General features: G+C 31.8%; 2 protein-coding genes across 2 annotated transcripts; both read right to left on the minus strand.

Moving 5' to 3' along the window:
- Nucleotides 1–2,464, minus strand: LOC132715084 (uncharacterized). Its single transcript, XM_060698058.1, has 2 exons — nucleotides 1,894–2,464; nucleotides 1–413 (listed from the first exon to the last, which is right to left on the minus strand). The coding sequence occupies exons 1-2, from the start codon at nucleotides 2,462–2,464 to the stop codon at nucleotides 1–3; spliced, it is 984 nt and encodes a 327-aa protein (XP_060554041.1).
- An 8,130-nt stretch (nucleotides 2,465–10,594) lies between these two features.
- LOC132715081 (C1q-related factor-like) lies at nucleotides 10,595–15,586 on the minus strand. The gene is made up of 2 exons (XM_060698055.1): nucleotides 15,210–15,586; nucleotides 10,595–12,127 (listed from the first exon to the last, which is right to left on the minus strand). The coding sequence occupies exons 1-2, from the start codon at nucleotides 15,538–15,540 to the stop codon at nucleotides 11,712–11,714; spliced, it is 747 nt and encodes a 248-aa protein (XP_060554038.1). The 5' UTR covers nucleotides 15,541–15,586; the 3' UTR covers nucleotides 10,595–11,711.
- Nucleotides 15,587–19,118: the final 3,532 nt, after the last annotated feature.

Consider the following 19,118-nt stretch of genomic DNA (forward strand, 5'->3'; position numbering starts at 1 on the left):
TTATTTATGGAGCAAAACTCCAGAAAATGTGTTCCATCTGGTTGCACCTTGGTGAATTATAATACCAGAATTACTATCAGATGGCTGCACCCACACGCTCTGACCAGTTTTTAACACAGCGACAGCATCAGCTGTTAAACATTCGTGATTTGCGTCGCCATAAAAAGTTGCCTTAGTGAATGCTACACCATCAACCATTATATCCACGTACAATGTTTTTTGAAACTTCACGCAAAATCCTATAGTAAAAAGATATGTTCCGTTTGATGTGGCCGTAAATTTCCCTGTCTGACTGCTGTAAGCATCTCCTTCATTGAAGAGTACTACAGGAAACACAATAACTCGACCTCTAGGAGCGGCAATGTCAACGTTTAGTCTTGCCTTGAATGCCACAGTCGGTGTCACAATCTGATCTGAAATAGAATCATATGTAATCTTTACAAAATGATACGCAAATGAAAGAGATATTAATAGGGGTTTTGAATGAGTATAAACTTATAATTTTTTCAATTAATATAGCAAAGAATCCACATGAATATAATATTTTATTTATCAAATAGTCGGAATAAGCACAGTTTACAAAAAAGTCTTATGTTTTCATTTAGTCGTCTGTACTGTATAGTGTAGCATTTGCTCGCTTTATGTTTGTGAATAATGTAATTATCATCACGTCAAATTGTTATAACACCTAAAATTTGTCGTTTAACGCAATTACATGAAAATTATATTACAAGGGTGATAACACTTTGACTTGACGTCATTTGCTGGAGATACAAATATGGGTTTATTACGCTCTAACGCCGTAGCTTATGTGATAAAGATAAAAACGAAATTATTCAAGTGAAATACATTGTAACACTTTGACGTGACGTCATGTTCGTTACATTAGAGTGTGCTAATGTAAGCGTTACACAATTGGCACGACAGTGAAAATGACTCTTTTTAAATGTTAACCATTCGTATTTTGAAGATCTGATAAATAGACTATTATTCATTAATTCGTGTATATTCAATACTAAATTTATTGAAATCTTTGAATAAAATAATATCATGCTCGCCAGAGGCTCGCATAATTTGATTGTTTTCAGCTTGTAATTAAAACTACATTCATTCAATATCCTCAATTATAAAATGATATTATTACAACGTGCCGTGGTTTATGTTTAAATTTTCATTTTAAGAACTACAACCTTGGGGCAATAGCACGACTTAATGTCAAGGAAAGACTAGAGATTATATTTTATTATTGTGTAAACAGCGAACACAAAAAAGTTTTGTTGGCAAAGGGGCGTCCGTGGGTGAGTGGTTAAGGTCATTGACTTCAAACAATTTACCTCTCACAGTTAACGTTGTGGTTTCGATCTGCACTTGCGTCTTTGTCTTCTGTCATGTGAGAAAGATATCCAGCTAGATTTCGGAACGTTGGAGGTATTACTCAGGTGCCGTTAGTGCCTATAATAATGCCCAAAGTGACACTTGAGGATCTTTCTCCATCAGTAAAGTTGGCATGTCGCTATTTGACCTATATTGTGTTGGTGCGACGTTAAGAAATATTTAGGCAAGGGGATGTAAGGAGACGAATGACACGCATTTGTAAACTTGATACAAGCCAGTTCGTTTTTCATATTATAATTCGACATTCGCGTACATATCTACCTCCAGGTATAAATCAACATGCACGTATATATAAATCAACCCTTGACGTAAAATCATATTGATATGTTGTTGTACAGGTTACCCTGCTTTGTACTTTATAATCAAAAAGCAGTTACATTTTTTTTTGAATTTTAAGAACCAAAAAATGACTAGAAATAATTATGAACTACATAGCATTGGTTCGTGCTTGAACAATAATTTTAATGAACTAACATTTATATGACTAATTAGATTTACCTTTAAGAATTTGCAGTTCCTTTAATTTTGTGTCAATAACCTCTGTTGTTTTGTTTTGTAGTGCTTCGATTTTCTCACTTAACTTTTCCTGTGTTGTTTTAATGGTATTCGAACTTTTTGCCTCTTTTTCATCCATTTCATTCAGTTTCCGGTCAACACTTTCTACTGTTTTGTTTTGTAGTGCTTCCATTTTCTCACTTAACTTTTCCTGTGTTGTTTTAATGGTATACGAACTTTTTGCCTCTTTTTCATCCATTTCATTCAGTTTCCGGTCAACACTTTCTACTGTTTTGTTTTGTAGTGCTTCCATTTTCTCACTTAACTTTTCCTGTGTTGTTTTAATGGTATACGAACTTTTTGCCTCTTTTTCATCCATTTCATTCAGTTTCCGGTCAACACTTTTCACTGTTTGTTCCATTTCAGATTTCATTCTCTCCATTTGAAATTCCATGCGAACCATTTTCTCTAACACTTTCTCTTCGAAATCATATTTTGAACAGTGCGGTTCCTCCGACTTTGCAAACATTAGCAAATAATTAAGAAAGAAAGCTTTACAGAACGATATCTTCATTTTTATTTTCAATGTTTCACAAGTTTCTATCGAATTGAAAATACTTGAGATGTATGGGAAAGTGGATACAATTTGAGGGAACAGTACACACTTCAACGTTTAACCTAAGAGGGAAGTTTAAAAAGTATCTTCATATTTTATAACGTCTCAGATTTAAAACTACGCTGTAATCATAAATAACACCATGGCATGGGTGTAGCAAGTAAATGACAGAGTGAGCCATGGAATTGATAAACAACCCAAGTTGTTGTGGTGTTTCTTCTTCTCCTTCTTCTTCTTCCTCTTCTTCTTCTTCTTCTTATTATTATTATTATTATTATAATTGTTATTATTATTATTATTTTGGGAGGTGAGGATAAGTATTATTATAAAATCTACCACATCTCAAGATAAGTAAAACACATTTTTTATCTTAAAAGAGATATCATATGTTCGAGAAAACTAAATTTTAAGAAGTTAAAAATTAAAAAAAGAAATCATTAAAGGTTCAAGAAGTTTCACAACCCATATTATACTTTATATGCAATGAAAAATGACTAAATTGCTTTTATTGTAACTTTAATAGTTATATAAGTTCTGTAAATAGTAAGTACATTTAGCTATCTAAAATCTCTTATCCTACTTTTGTCATTGAAGTTTAATCTTTTTTTTAAATCAGGATGATATTGAATATATCAATAGATTTTCATACAATGGAATATAGTACAAGTAACATTATGTATAAACAAAAATCTTGGTACTATATAGTGGTGAAACTTATCATATTAATAGTCATGTTCCAACACTTAATAATCTTTTTTTCTTTTCTTCTAATGCATGGAATACAAACTTTGCCAACTTATCTTTAATATTTTCAGCCTGATAACTCATTGATATATTTAATTTATGATTATATTTGGATTAACAAAATATTTGCTCGGTAAGTATTTTGATCCTAAATTTTTGTGAGCTGTACATATCATTACAAAATGGTATTTTGTTGCTACTGAAACTTTACATAAATTAAATATACGCTCAGATCTCTCTTCTTGTCTATATCTACCTCTTTCAATGTTGAAATCATGTGATGAAGTACGTCATTCTGCAAGTGCATTTCTCAATTACAAATTAAACAACAGATAAATATGTCTCATGGATAAACTTAGATTTATACAAACGATATAAATCTAACTTTTAACTTTGATTTAAATGTTCGTGCAAATTCTGCCTATATTGATCTCTCATTCTATAAACAAATAATTTTAGAAAAATGTTCCCATCATCTGCAACAATCCACATATTTTGTGAACGCAAGTTTACAAAATGTGTCGGCAAAAAGAATGGCACTCCTGCGCATGTCCGAAAATTTCCAATTTTTGTAACCACGATAGAAAGCAATATACTATCATGATAACTTAAGAGCGTAAGCATTATTATCTTAAATTCTGGCCTTGTCAAAATGCATGGGCGAAATGAAATTTACTAAATTTGTATGGGCGAAGTGAGATTTACGTGAACTGTATGGGCAAAATGAAAATTTTATAAAGACTGCATGGGCAAAATGTGATTCTTAAAGACTGCATGGGCAATATGCGTCAATCCGACCTTTCTCGAATCTTTATCACCATTGGTAAAGGATAAGGTTTGTGTCGTGTTGGCAACATCTATTGTTATCAGTTTAAAACCAATAATCCATCAGTTTGTTATGATTGAAATACGCTTAAAGTTGACATTGTATTGATACAGTTATACTAGTATTTAAGGATACTTACTTGTTACACCTCCCTCAAAATAGCGGATATCTGCTTTGTAATAACAGGATATGTATATCATGATATATTTAATGAATATCTCACGAACTTTTATGCCCTATGACAAAAGTTTTTTCCCATTGTTCTTCGAGCTTTGGAAGAAAGAAATGAAAACAATAACAAGGTCTTACCAACTTTCTGTGCAAATTTGAAATTAGAAATATGATACATCTTCCCAAATGTGCATAAACTATCGATCATGCAATTCAAAATACTACCTACAAAATAACAGTTTTACTTAATTCAACCGAATGTTAATAGAATATCAATTATGTAGCTTGTTATAAGTTCATAGGTATGCTCAGGATGATACCTTTGTCGAATATTTACATTCTTAGTTTCATTTAACGCGCTTGATTTAAGTTTAAACTAAACTTTAATGACACTTCGATAACTGTATAATTATACAACATTACGTCTCATCTGCAGTTTGGCGATTGCGTCAGAGTGGAATGCATTTTCATATTTTATCAAGTAGTTATTAATCAGCACTTTACATGTATTTTAAATAGTAACTTTCAATTCGAATTATATTCATTTGAATTCGTTTAGAATATTTAGTAGTGTCATGCCTTCGCAGCACAATTGGAGCATTAAAATTCCTAAAGAACACCAAAACGGCAAAATTGAAAATGTTTCAGACTAAGTCTAATTGAGCCTGTTCATGGAAGTACTGTCAAGTGCAAGCTACTGTCTATGCCCCTTAATACCGGCTAATGCAGTATCAACATTAAATCATGTTATCATAAAATTTTGAATTTAGAAACAATCGCAGATGTTATCATACGGCGGTGATTCATATACGGTAGCAAACCAATGCCTACATCCACAGCAAATTTGTTTGTTATTCATTTCATTTTTTTTTTGTCTAAGTACGATGAAATATAATGTGTTCTTATAACTATAGAAAATATTTCTACTTCTTATTTTATTGATTACGGAAATAACGGAATACTTCTATAAAATATCAATTCAGTCGCTATTTTTTTTTTTACGTTAAAAAACGACTGAGATTTATGGAAAGAGAATTTGTTTATTAAAGCATGATTCTTGTTAAAAAGGAATAAATTTAAACTTTTTAAATTTAAAAATTTAAAAAAGGTGGGAAAAATGAAATAGAATTTCAAAAAAAACTTTTAAAAGAAATTTTTTTCCTTCAAAAAAACGTACTTTTAGAATATTATAAGAACCTAGAACTTATTAAATTAAGGTATATTTGTTTGCTACTGTAACCTTATGTAGTACTAAAATATTGCAGTTATCAACATTTAGATCTTTTTTGAAGACATAATTACTTTGATTAGTGTTGTCACTTCTATCTTTCTTTAGGGGTATTTACCTCTTACCCTTGAAAGAGGGGGGGGGGGTAAATAAAAAAATCAGGGAGTATATAAATTTGTACAGTATATGAAGTATGCTCAAAGTGCAAAAAGTGTTTTATATCTCGTGGTAATTATGATGAATTAAAAAACACTTAATCTTTGTTACAAGAAGGAAATAAAATCAAATGGTTGTTTAAATATTTACATGTTGTCTCACAGGTTATTCTGCTTTGTACATTATGTAAAATCAAATATCAGAAACAAATGCTGCTGCTTCTGCTACTGCTGCTACTACTTCTATTACTTCTACTACTACTACTACTACTACTACTACTACTACTGCTACTGCTACTGCTACTGCTACTGCTACTACTACTACTACTACTACTACACTGCTACTGCTGCTGCTGCTGCTGCTGCTACTACTACTACTACTATTACTTCTACTACTACCCTACTACTGCTACTGCTACTGCTACTACTGTTACTACTACAACTACTACTACTACTACTACTACTACTACTACTACTACTACTACTACTACTACAAATACTACTACTACTACATCTTCTTCTACTACTACTACTACTACTACTACTACTACTGCTGCTGCTGTTGCTGCTGCCGCTGCCGCTGCCGCTACCGCTACCACTACTTTTCACGCTGTCTCTATCACTTATAATTAAATCATCTTAGGTTGTTAAGTGCTATAGACTAGTTTACATGACTTTAATTGTTCACTTGATGATAGCGTAATTGTTCGAAAGTTTCAAAAACCATGACATTGAAGTAAGTGTGCTGCTTTATTGCACGGTGCTCCGATTCTTAATTAAATAGTACAAAAAAGATATACAATTAAAGACTTATTTCGAGGTCGATGTATTGTGTTTGGGTTGTTTTTTCACCTTAAACAAGTTATACCTTTCTCGCTTATCCGGTTAACAAGCTATATATTGACAGAAACATAAGTCACCATTTTTATATCGTAAACCATAAAAAATAGTGTATGCTCTTATTTCTTAAAGATTTTCTTTACCGTTGTTGTTCAAAGATTAAAATGCATGATTTGTCTCAAAAACAAATAAATGTACTTCTGTAGAAAGGCAATCACGAATATAATAATGTTTGAAGAATGGTTTAAGAGAATGTTTTGATGCTTGTTACCTGAAGAAAGTTGCGAAAATGATTCAGGTAATTGGCAATAACCTTTTGGATACTATAAATGATCGTCAAACTAATAAAACTTTTGAGAAATAAAAATAAAAGCATTTCTGGTATAATGGGCCTTTAAAAACTATAAAGGAGTGACACATGACTTCAGTTGTGAACAAAATAATTATATCAAATATCGTATGGGAGATCTTCGTCTAATGATTGGGTTTGTTTCGGATCCCTGCTACAGTGTAAACTCACTGGCCAAATAATCAAATGTGCACAGGTTCTATTTCCAACATGTATTTAAGAAACGGAGGTCCCATGTATCTATTGGTGTTCTACACCGGGCATGTAAAAAAACACTAGTCCCTTTTGGAATTGGGCAACAACTGTATAACTCACTACTCTTGAAAAAAACTCAACTAACCCAGCAATATGGCAAAATTGAATGATATATTACAAAGGGTTATTAATCAAATCGCCTTGTGTCGCTATCTTACAGCGGTAGCCTCCCCTTCACTATACAGAAACGACAACCGGTGACAAATATTATTCGGCTTGCATTTTATCGGTAAATACCAATCATTTTTGTACATGTATAAAACATTTGTACATGTTTATAAACATTTTTCCTTCAAATTTATTAATATATACAATGTTGACCTTCGATCTTTCAAAGATTTAAAATTAGGAAGCAGTGACACCTTACTGAAATTATTTTCAGGTTTCATATATAATAAATTTACTGTTTTTTTTATTCTGACTTCTTATTTTTAAATCCTTTTGTATTAATTGTATAAAAAAACATTAATTTTTCTTTTGACATATCTCATAAAAGGCATTGCCCATGGTTTCATTTTATAATTTCGTTATTTGGGTTTCCCCGCATGCCAAGTTTGGGCCCGAGTATCGATAAAAAAAATGTTCTGCACCGGAAAATAAAAAAAAACTAGGGCCCCCTTGGAAAATGCAGAACTTTATTTATGCATGCCCCAAAGAAAAAAAAAGCAAATTTAAATTATAAAATTGGCAAAAATTTAATGGTACCTGACAAAGGTTTGTTAATCGAATCGCTTTGGTTTGCAGTCTTACAGCAGTTACTTCCCCTTCAGAATACAGTTAAGATAATTGGTGACAAATATCCCTCGACTTTTGACTTGGAATTTTCGATAAATACGAAATGTATCATAGTATGCGGACCTTTCTGTTTAAAATGTGTCCGAGTTAAATTGTATACATATACATGCACCGTGCGTTAACTGGATTGCAGGTGTTATTTGCCCGCACTCCAGAGCATACCCATTGATTGGCTCATTTTTGCTGGAGTTTACTTATTGTGACGGAAGAGAAAGGGAAAGCGACAGAAATATCATATTAAGATGCTCGTTCATTGGTTACTTTTCTCCGGGGTTTCATATTGTGCCCACAGGGAACGTGGTTTTATGTTTCACTATGATACAAAAGAGGAGGAACATCAAAACACTCGACAGTTTGAACTGGCGTCTACAAAATCATGATGATGAAAAACACAACTTAAGGTCTCTGCAAAAAGAATCAATTAGATAGCCACGGGTTTTGATGCTCTTTCTATTACTTATTCTTGCACATGCATTTATACATTAATATAAATTCAGAAATTATTTAAGACGAAAAGAAATGTGACAGTAAGACACGGGTGCCTCGTTTCTGCTGTAGCGGATGACGAAATGCAAAATGTATGCATTACATAAATGCGATAATGTACAAACATGTTATACTTCAATTAGATCACAAGGTAAAAATATGTGCTGTCAATACTGATTTTTATTTTTAAACTTAAAGCAGCATGCTTCCAGACGCTATTTTTTATTAATATGTATTTATAAGTTAAATATTGTGAAGCGAACAAAAAATGTTATTTACACATTGTACATTGCAAATCGCCCATACAATCCACGTTTTCTCCGGGGTTTCATATTGTGACCACAGGGAACGTGGTTTTATGTTTCACTATGATACAAAAGAGGAGGAACATCAAAACACTCGACAGTTTGAACTGGCGTCTACAAAATCATGATGATGAAAAACACAACTTAAGGTCTCTGCAAAAAGAATCAATTAGATAGCCACGAGTTTTGATGCTCTTTCTATTACTTATTCTTGCACATGCATTTATACATTAATATAAATTCAGAAATTATTTAAGACGAAAAGAAATGTGACAGTAAGACACGGGTGCCTCGTTTCTGCTGTAGCGGATGACGAAATGCAAAATGTATGCATTACATAAATGCGATAATGTACAAACATGTTATACTTCAATTAGATCACAAGGTAAAAATATGTGCTGTCAATACTGATTTTTATTTTTAAACTTAAAGCAGCATGCTTCCAGACGCTATTTTTATTAATATGTATTTATAAGTTAAATATTGTGAAGCGAACAAAAAATGTTATTTACACATTGTACATTGCAAACCGCCCATACAATCCACGTAAGTTCCTAACAAATATGTACAATAAGCAAAAATAGCATTTACTGTGTTTGTCATGCAGTAAAATATGTTGATAAATACTGCAAAATCAGTCATTATACGCACAAAACATGTAAATTATTACTTCAATCTCGATTCTCCATGTCATGTCTTATATACTCTTGAAGGTCGGTGGATCTGTTTTCTAGCTCCTGCATAAAACGTTGCATATAAGGAAACTTAAAAAAAATTCTCCACCAGAAAAACTCACAAGTCGCTAATGGAAGGTTTCCATGAACAGGCTCAATCAAACCGAGCCTGCAACATTTTACAATTTTGCCGTGTTGGGTTTTCTTTAGGGATTCTGTTTTCTCTATTTTAACACATTAAAGTTAAGAAAAAGAAAAGATTTTTGAGTCAAGCTTGTTTTATTTTCAAACCATTTGTGATTTGACATTTTAACATTTGAGCCAAATTATGGAATGATTTTTGTTGTCTTGTGGTTGTGGTTGTTGTTACTGTTATTGTACATTATATCTATATTTATATATATAGAAATATATCAACAACGTATCATCCGCTTTATATTTACAATATCATCCGTTATTCTATGTTTGTTTTTCTTATTGTTAATAAATTCAGAGTCGTCTGCTAGCACTAGTCGTACCACGTCAGGACTAATTTCAACAGAACCAAGAATATTTGACTAACAAAGTGTGTTGGGTCACAGTACATTTAGTGAATGTAGAGATAAGAAAATTAAATCTGAGATTTCGATGAGGTCTGCTATATTTGAAAAGGGAAAATACGAAATATGTGGCAAAATTGTTGCTTAATGCAGTAAATATTTGCCAATATTTGTAACAACTGTACAGTATTTGCTACTACTGTTCTTAGAGATAAAGGAGTTAACTGTGATGGTATCTATGGATTTCACTGGGCATAGAGTTGTTATGAAAAGACTTATTTCATTTTGAATGAGTGGAGTTGTTGTTTTATTTCAATTGTCCGTTAGGGCATATGCAATAAGACAACTATAAAGCAGGTTGGACATTTGAAAAAAATAGGACGGATCTTATGTCCTATTTCTTGGCACATTATATCTAAATATATTTTGAATTGATAAAACTGCTTGCGATACCCGGTAATGGGTCTATAAGTACAAATAAAGCTTAATGTTTTACCAAATATGACCCTTGTTTTTTTTACCTTAATCTTTGATGAAAACATACATACGAAAACAAACTATTATATACTAAATATGACCTTTATTTTTGGAAACAACATACATTTAAAACTAAATATGTGAATACGATTTTTTTTCAGTATTAAAACAATGTTTATAGCCTATACAAATCCAAAGTACAGTGTGAACGAAAAAATAGAAAAAAAAAGAAAAGTAAATATCAAAATGCTATTTTTACATTATAAATCATACAGTGATCAGAAAAGATTGTTTAAAAAAAAAACGTTACTATAATTTAAGAAAGAAAAAAGTACGTATAATAAAACATGACTGTAATCTTTCATTTAGAATCAAATTACTACATACTTAATATGCCGTTTATCTTTTATAAAAAGCAAACGTTTAAAACAAACTGTTACATACTAAATACGACCTTTACCTTTGATAAAAAAAACATGCGTATAAAACAAAATGTTATATACTAAATATGAACGTTATCGAAAAAAAGCACATTTTAAACAAACCATAATCTATAATACACTAAATATGACCATTATCTTTCATAAAAACATACATTTAAAATCAAACTACTACATAATAAATTTGACGTTTATCTTTAGAACTACGGTTCTTGCGTAAATGATAAAAAATGAAAAGGGCTTTCTGTTTCTGCCTTATCTTGGATGCATTGAAGTATCACAAGGGTTGTATTTTTACTTTTAAATTTACGTATACACGTGTCATATAAAATTGTAATCAAAAAGGGGTAGAATTAAGGCCAATCTGCCATATTTATAAGTAGCGACTTGCATTCTATATATTCATAAACGTTGGCATTACTCCGATAACCGGGGAGGACGCAGTGCCAGCAGTAATAAGATGCATGCATTTACAACATATTTTTAATTCCAAAGGATTTACTTTGTGTGCAAATCAATAATTTTCATGCAAAAGCCACATGTAAATAGACGCCAAAGTATATGTTTTTGTTTTTTAAGCTGTAGCTTGGAACCGTTGTGAGTTCGTATTTAGAGTTATGATGTCTATCCGGATATATGGTTACTCGTTCAAATATATCTTCATGTTGAGTACAATGATGTTAATTAACCTGATCTTTTATTTACCATTAGTAAGATAACGCAGTAATGAAATATTGTGACATTGTGTTTACATAATTATACCAAGTAAGTAATATCAACTGTCTTTTAACTAGCTCATTAATGAAAAGGGTTTAATACTTATCCACAGAGTCATTTTTCTTTTGTTTTCATAAACATGTTTGATAATATTTAATAATTATATTACAATTCGTGTGAAATTATAAGCAGTTAATAATGTATTTATTTATTGAGCAAAACTCCGGAAAATGTGTTCCAATAGTATGAAGGATGATGTTGGATTATTTTACCAGAGTCACTCAAAGACGGCTCAACCCACACGCTCTGTCCAGCTTTTAACACAACGACAGTGTCAGCTGTATGACAGTCGTTATTATCTTTGTCTTGAATGTATGTCCTAGTATATGCTACACCATCAACCATTATATCCGCGTACAAATACTTGCTACCCAGCACACATAATGCTATAGTAAATAGATATGTTCCGTTTATTGCGGCCGTAAATTTCCCTGTCTGACTGTTGTAACCTTCTCCTTCATTGAAGAGTACTACAGGAAACACTATAACTTGACCTACAGGAACGGCAGTGTGACCATTTAGCCTTGCCTTGAATGCCACAGTTGGTGTCACAATCTTATCTGAAATAAGATCATTAGTAGGGTTTACAATTAGATATGGTTATGAAAGACACATTAATAGAAGGTATTGAATGTGTGCACACTTCGCCAAATTGCTACATGGCCACCTACATTTTATCACATCTGGATTAAAAAAGAGAATAACAGGCTGTGCTTCTAATTTCATTTATTTCTTGTATGTAAAACAAAACGTTGTTGAAATTTTCTAAAGGGAACAAGCATAATGGAGCGGGTTTACATGGTCAGTCTTCAAACAACAACTGAAAAATGAAACTATGTGACTGTTATATATGCTTTTGTTTCAATACTATATATTTTAACTCGATGCGACAATTAAAGCAAGAAATTGGTACAAGTATCTATAAAACTATGTATCTAATTTTACAAATCATGTGGCGAAACTGGCGACTGCCTAATAATTATGTTTAATAACACACCTAAGTTCCCTGAAATAAGAAAAAAACGACCGGGACACGAACTTAAATATGTTACAAATGTCCCGTAAGGTTAAACACAGAGACTCTTGATCTTATTTACAAGCTTTATTCCATCAATTACCTATTAGGTTGATAACGCTAATGATTTGTACTTCTATCAATAAAGTTAACATAGTGCAGCTACAAAGATGCTTTACTAACCAAGACGCCGGCAGGGATAATCAGACCGATTGTGGGCATTTTAAGCAGCTCATTCTTGGAAAGTTTAATATTTTTCATAAAAGAAAATCAAGAAAGAACGCATTTACACTAAATACCACAACTTCAATGCCGTGCACGAGAAACGTAAGTGTTTTATCAATTTACGCACGTGCCGTTCCGCATGGATAATTTTGCATGCAAATACATAATGTATTTTCTTTTATTTGATTGATAGATAATTGTGTACAATACTAAAATAACCATTTATTTAGATCGCAAACCATTCCTTAAGATCTCAAAATATTTTATCATGAAAAATGGTCAATAAGACACTCTTTGAAGTTCAGATTTAAAACTATATTTTTAACGAATTAATAAAGTCATACTGTGCGAGCTTCTGGCATTTTTCCCCATTTTCTCGTTTTAATAGTGTAACGCTAAAATAATGCAGTCTTCGCCTATAAAGCTAGCAAATCGCCATTTGACCATTTATCTGTGTTGGTGCAACTCAACAGAAAATAAATAAATAAATAGATAAAAATGAAATAAAAATAAAGGAATGTAAGAAGACAGAAGACACGTATTTGTAATTTTTTACAATTAAGTTACAATCTTTGTATCCTTTTTTGATAACTTGTATCATAAATCTACCTCTATGTTTAAGTTAAACTGAGTTATAAATCAATGGTTTCTTTATTAATTTCTTTTTAACATTTAAAATATTGACAGGTTGTTTTACAGGTTATCATGCTTTTTACCTTACAAACAAATAGCAGAATAACAGTAATAGAAACTTGTTTTTAAGAATAATATTCAAACAATAAGTCATCATAAAAATTGAAAAAAAAATAAACAAATACATTTACAGAGAATTACAGGTTAGATCGTTTTGAGAAGACGATTATTGAAAATTCAGAACACATTAATTATGTTTTGAACACAGGCGCTAGTCACATAATCAAATATTTTACATAACCGGTCTATATATGTATATAAAGATATAAGGCCCCCAACGAAACAAAAACATCATGCGGAACAAGCAAGAACACTGCTGCAAGAAAGGACCAGATCACGGTTATCTCTTTCTGGTCGCCATCTGAAAGGGTCAATCCAAGCGTTAACGCTTTTTATTTCATTAAAATCCCTCAAATATTAAAGAAATGAGTACAAGTTTCACAAAATGCCAATATTTTCAATCCATGTCGTTTTCGACGTCCAATCTTTTCATGTATACAAACACGATTTCTGGTCGATTTTTACGAAAAAAACAAAAAACGGCTAGAATTTCCACGTACGTTCCATAAACAAACTCTTTTCCTATCGATCTGCGAAGTCTTAACTGATCAAATGCCCTCTTCATACGTAATTCATTAAAAAATACACAAGGATCTCGCTTGTGACAGTATATTTTATCGCCATGTATATACTGTTCTGCTCTGAATATCATACAAGGATTTGATTGGTTAAGATAATTATCGGAATACTATTGACCAATCGTATAATACTATTTCTTTGCTTCATTTACCTGTCACTTCAAAGTAAAAATGGCGCACTTTACTCGATTTCCGTTTCTACAAACAATAATTTTTAAATATTTGCGTACAAAGAGGGCTCTAGTTCAATTTAGACTTCGCAGATTGATAGAAAAAGAGTTTGTTTATGAAATTTATGAGGAAATTTTAGACGTTTTCTGTTTATTTCGTAGAAATCGACCAGAAATCGTGTTTGTATACATGAATAGATTGGACGTCGAAAACGACATGGATTGAAAATATTGGCATTTTGTGAAACTTTTACTCATTTCTTTGCTATTTGAAGAATTTTAATGAAATAAAAAGCGTTAACGCTTGGATTGATCCTTTCAGATGGCGACCAGAAAGAGATAACCGTGATCTGGTCGTTTCTTGCAGCAGTGTTCTTGCTTGTTCCGCATGATGTTTTTGTTTCGTTGGGGGCCTTATATCTTTATATACATATATAGACCGGTTATGTAAAATATTTGATTATGTGACTAGCGCCTGTGGTTTTGAATACTTAAATAAGTAAAATGGTAAATTTTTAACTGTGAAGTTGAGTTGAATTTGTAATATTTATTTTTAAAAAACTGCTAAAACAAATAAAAATGAATATGATTCAATATGAAAATTACCCAAATTATAAAAAGACTGCCCCACTCTTTTTAAGAATTGTGCGTTACCAATGAATGTTCTGAACGATATTTATAGAATGTCCGTTGTTCAAATAGAATTTTCATGTTTTTTCATGGTAAAGTTAAAAATTAAACACAATATTGACAAATGTCTAGTTAGTTTTCTATTTACCCGCTCAGTGACCATTTACACTCGGATGGGCATATATATGTGCAAATATAATCTATGAAGTACATAGCATTGTTTCGTTTTAAAAATAGTGTGAATAAAGCTTATATGACTAATTAGTTTTACCTTTGAGAATTTGCAGTTCCTTTAATTTTGTATCAATAACCTCTGACGTTTTGTTTTGAAGTGCTTCCATTTTCTCACTTAACTTTTCCTGTGTTGTTTTAATGGTATTCGAATTTTTTGCCTCTTTTTCATCCATTTCATTCAGTTTCCGGTCAACACTTTTCACTGTTTGTTCCATTTCAGATTCCATTCTCTCCATTTGAAATTCCATGCGAACCATTTTCTCTAAAACTTTCTCTTCAAAATCATATTTTGAACAGTGGGGTTCCTCTGAATTTGCATATATGAATAGGTAATTCAAAAAGAAAATTTTACAAAATGAAATTCTCATCTTTATTTTCAAAGTGACACAAACGTATCTTCAAATTCGAAGAAGTTTAAATAAAAAGGAAGAGGGTCTAGTATGAGGGAAGCACAAAGAACATTAGTCTTATGTACTACAAATTTAACACCGTGAGTGAGGGAAGTTTAAAAAGTACAATCAAAAGTGTTTTTCATATTAAATTTGTAGTTCTAAATAAAGTTTAATAGGAATATAGTTATGTGGAAAAGCATTTAAACTGTTGAGAAATTTATAGTTATTCACAATCCATTAACTACTTTACATTATGCACATTATACCTCAGAAATCAATAGTTTCTTAATTCTCTATATACATGTATGTCAAATTTGAGTTTCATAATGTTAGAGCATGTTAGATATTGAACAGCTGAAAATAAGCTTTGAACGTAAAGTTATATATCGTAAAGGTAGGAAAATACAGATAAAGTAGTATTTTGACTTCCATACAAAATACTCATGCACTATAATTATACCAATTGCTAGTAGAGCGAAAGGTATAAAAGATAGATCTTGTATATACCAAATTAGTATGATTTTGAAACCTGAAACAAGATACAGTTTTTGAGAAATTAAAATGATACCATTTCTCAGGCATAATGGGCTTTAAGCAAAAATATGTCTTACATTTCGATTCTAGGCAATTTTATAAAAGATATCTATGAATGGTGATTCATCAGGCTTAGCCTAAACTGTACTTGCTTTTAGACCACTTTTTTAAATCTTATATATACAGTATATTAGTTTGCAGTTTAAAACATTTATAATTAACTATATATATCTTGGATTTTTGTAATAGTTGCTGCATATATGCAAATAAACTGTAAATGAATATTGCTACTTATATTTGAATATAGCACATTATAATATTCGTCATGTAAAACTTCGAGAGCAAAGTTATATTCATTAAGGCGTCAGAGGCGAAACAGAATTCATAAAGACATCATGTCATGGGCGTAATGAAATAGACGAAGACTGCATGGAATAAACGATATTCATGGAGAGTGGATGGAAGGAATGATACTCATGAAGACTGCAAATAAGATTAAGGTTACTTACCAGTTTTACTGGTGGGGGAAGACCTGAGATGCCTTTTCGTGCATTATTTAAGGCAAAAAGGTAATCGTAGTAAAACTACCGACGTTCCGTGACTTAAGGCCTCAACAGACGGTAGGATTTAGTTGTACAGCACTAATTAGAGATAAGATGTACAATTTTCAAAGCTATACAACACTTGCATTCAGAAGGTAATTCTACACTGTAAGAATCATCTGAGGTTTCCCCTAAAAAGGATCCCTTTACATTGATCTTATACATACTTTACTCACTAAATACTTTTTTCGCCATGAGTAATGATTGAAACACCTCCATTAAAAAATATATATATATCTTTTTAATGTGAAGTGAAGCCTGACCGAGACTCAAACCTGGGACCCTCGGAATACCGTACTGCGGCTCTACTGACTAAGCTATCTGACCGCATACAAACTACCTCCCCTCCCGTAATTAGAGAAAAATTCAATACCGTGACATAATCATTTTCGGAATAATTTGGGATTCGAACATAACACAACTTTGGGTCTCCTGAAGAGCTTTTCAACATCATTTTTACCCCATCTTACTACTATGTTTACTTTTTAGCCCTAATTGTTCTGGAATTTCATTCATAACACCCATTATCAGGAGATAATTTGGTTATCTGTTACTTGTCATTGTGGGAGGTCTGTAAAAATCTGTACGACAAGATTTTCAAAATAGAACATGTCCTATCCCTTACATCTAGACTTAAGGTTTCCGAAATCAAGAAATAGTAGCCTTCACACATTAAGATTTGTCTGTACATCTTAGTTTTAATTGGATGTTGTACTTCAAAATCCTTCCGTCTGTTGAGGCCTTTAGCTAGATAGATTCCTCAAATGACGCTACATACGCCCTCGAAATGACAGTTCTTCAGGCATTACATCTTTCACTTTCTATTTCTTCAGAAATTCAGCACGTGTCTCACTTGAAATCCGAGATTATCTCAGAAACATGAAGCTTCGAAGTTTGCCCACATCTTGGATTGCCAATAATTATAATAGTCGCCTTCCAGACGGAAAGGCCAGAGAAAGGGTTAGTATCTAAGATTACTTACTTTTTAAACTACCCTCAAAATTCTGGTAACCTGCTCTCAATTACAGATTTAATGTTAGAATAAAGGGATGTGTAAACCATGCTTAATAGTTAATGAATTTCTCACGGATGTTAACGGCCTTTAATTAACACTTTGTTTATCTTTATTTTAAACACCAAATATCCTGAAACATAGATCAGTCAAGACATGATTGACTGCGTGTCTGTGGGCCCATTTTCCATATGTCTGTTTTGTCTAAGAATAACGAAATGAAAGCTGGTACAGTTAAACTCTTGAACCTTGGTTTTAAAGTATTAAAGATAACAAGAAAATAACAACAAAGATAGAGAGAAACCCAGAACAACATTAAAAATAACAAAACTTAAAGGAAACCTTGGTAAAAAAAACTAATTTACAGATTTTAAATCAAATTGGCACTTGTTTATATATGATGGTACACGTGAAGCTTTATTCTTGTGGAAATAGTTTAAAAGAAATTTTAATGATTAAGACATATTTTGCCCCAGTTGTGTTAAATGTTAAATGTTGTTGTTTTTTTACAGTTTACATGGTCTGTGTCTGTAACCAAAAGAAATGTATGTTTTGTGCTGATGTTTCAAAATTCTAAATTTTACCAGTTCATGTTGAATTCTGCTTAAGCCGGTGCTGGGGGACGTGGACGGTGGTTTGCACTTGACAGTACCGTCCATGCACAGGCTCAATCAAACCGAGCCTGCAATATTTTCAATTGTGCCGTGTTTGGCTTTCTTTGGGGATTCTTAATTCTCTCTATTTTGTGGACAATGAATTCCATTTTTCGTCACACTGCCGAAAGCTTACAATCAAATGAAAAGTACTTATTTAAAATTTAATCGAATGCCAATTATCACTGACTCTTTATAGTTGTTGATACAACGAAAATAAGCTCATAACCAACTATTTTTGTCATTTCTTTTTATTTTGATTAGCTCGTAATATATGCCAGAAGGTACGACTACCTATCGTTTTTCCGACACGAAAAAAATATTAATTAACATATAAGGCAATATACAATAAAGGATTTTTTTGTGGGCGATATATAATTTTTACATTAAAAAACTGTACCGTCCTCTCTTTTCCGGTAAGAATACTTATACATTGACTGAAACATAAGACAGCAATTTTCATTCGTATGTCATTAAAAACAGTGTATGCTCTTTTTTCTTTAGGATAACATTTACATAGATTTCAAGACACAATATATCTCAGAAACAAATAAAGGTGTGCTTCTTTATAAAAGGCAGACATGAATTTTATAATGTTTGAAGAATGGTTTTACAGAATGTTAGATGTTTGTTACCTGAAGGAAATAACGATAAATGAGTGCTTATTGCAAAAAACAACAGATTAAATAGATTGTTGAGGTTATTAGCCAGTGAGTAACGTTTTGGATAGTATAAAGGGACAACTTTTGAGAA

Source organism: Ruditapes philippinarum, unplaced genomic scaffold (assembly GCF_026571515.1).
Source record: "Ruditapes philippinarum isolate M1 unplaced genomic scaffold, ASM2657151v2 ctg1755_1_1_1_1, whole genome shotgun sequence".
In the NCBI taxonomy this organism is placed as follows: Eukaryota; Metazoa; Mollusca; class Bivalvia; order Venerida; family Veneridae; genus Ruditapes; species Ruditapes philippinarum.

Excerpts from the sequence above, each read along its gene's own strand:
- LOC132715084 (XM_060698058.1), bottom strand. The coding sequence starts at position 2,464 with ATGAAGATATCGTTCTGTAAAGCTTTCTTTCTTAATTATTTGCTAATG. Across the intron at positions 414-1,893 it reads GGAACTGCAAATTCTTAAAG|ATCAGATTGTGACACCGACT; the intron begins GTAAATCTAATT and ends ATTCTATTTCAG.
- LOC132715081 (XM_060698055.1), bottom strand. The coding sequence starts at position 15,540 with ATGAGAATTTCATTTTGTAAAATTTTCTTTTTGAATTACCTATTCATA. Across the intron at positions 12,128-15,209 it reads GGAACTGCAAATTCTCAAAG|ATAAGATTGTGACACCAACT; the intron begins GTAAAACTAATT and ends ATCTTATTTCAG.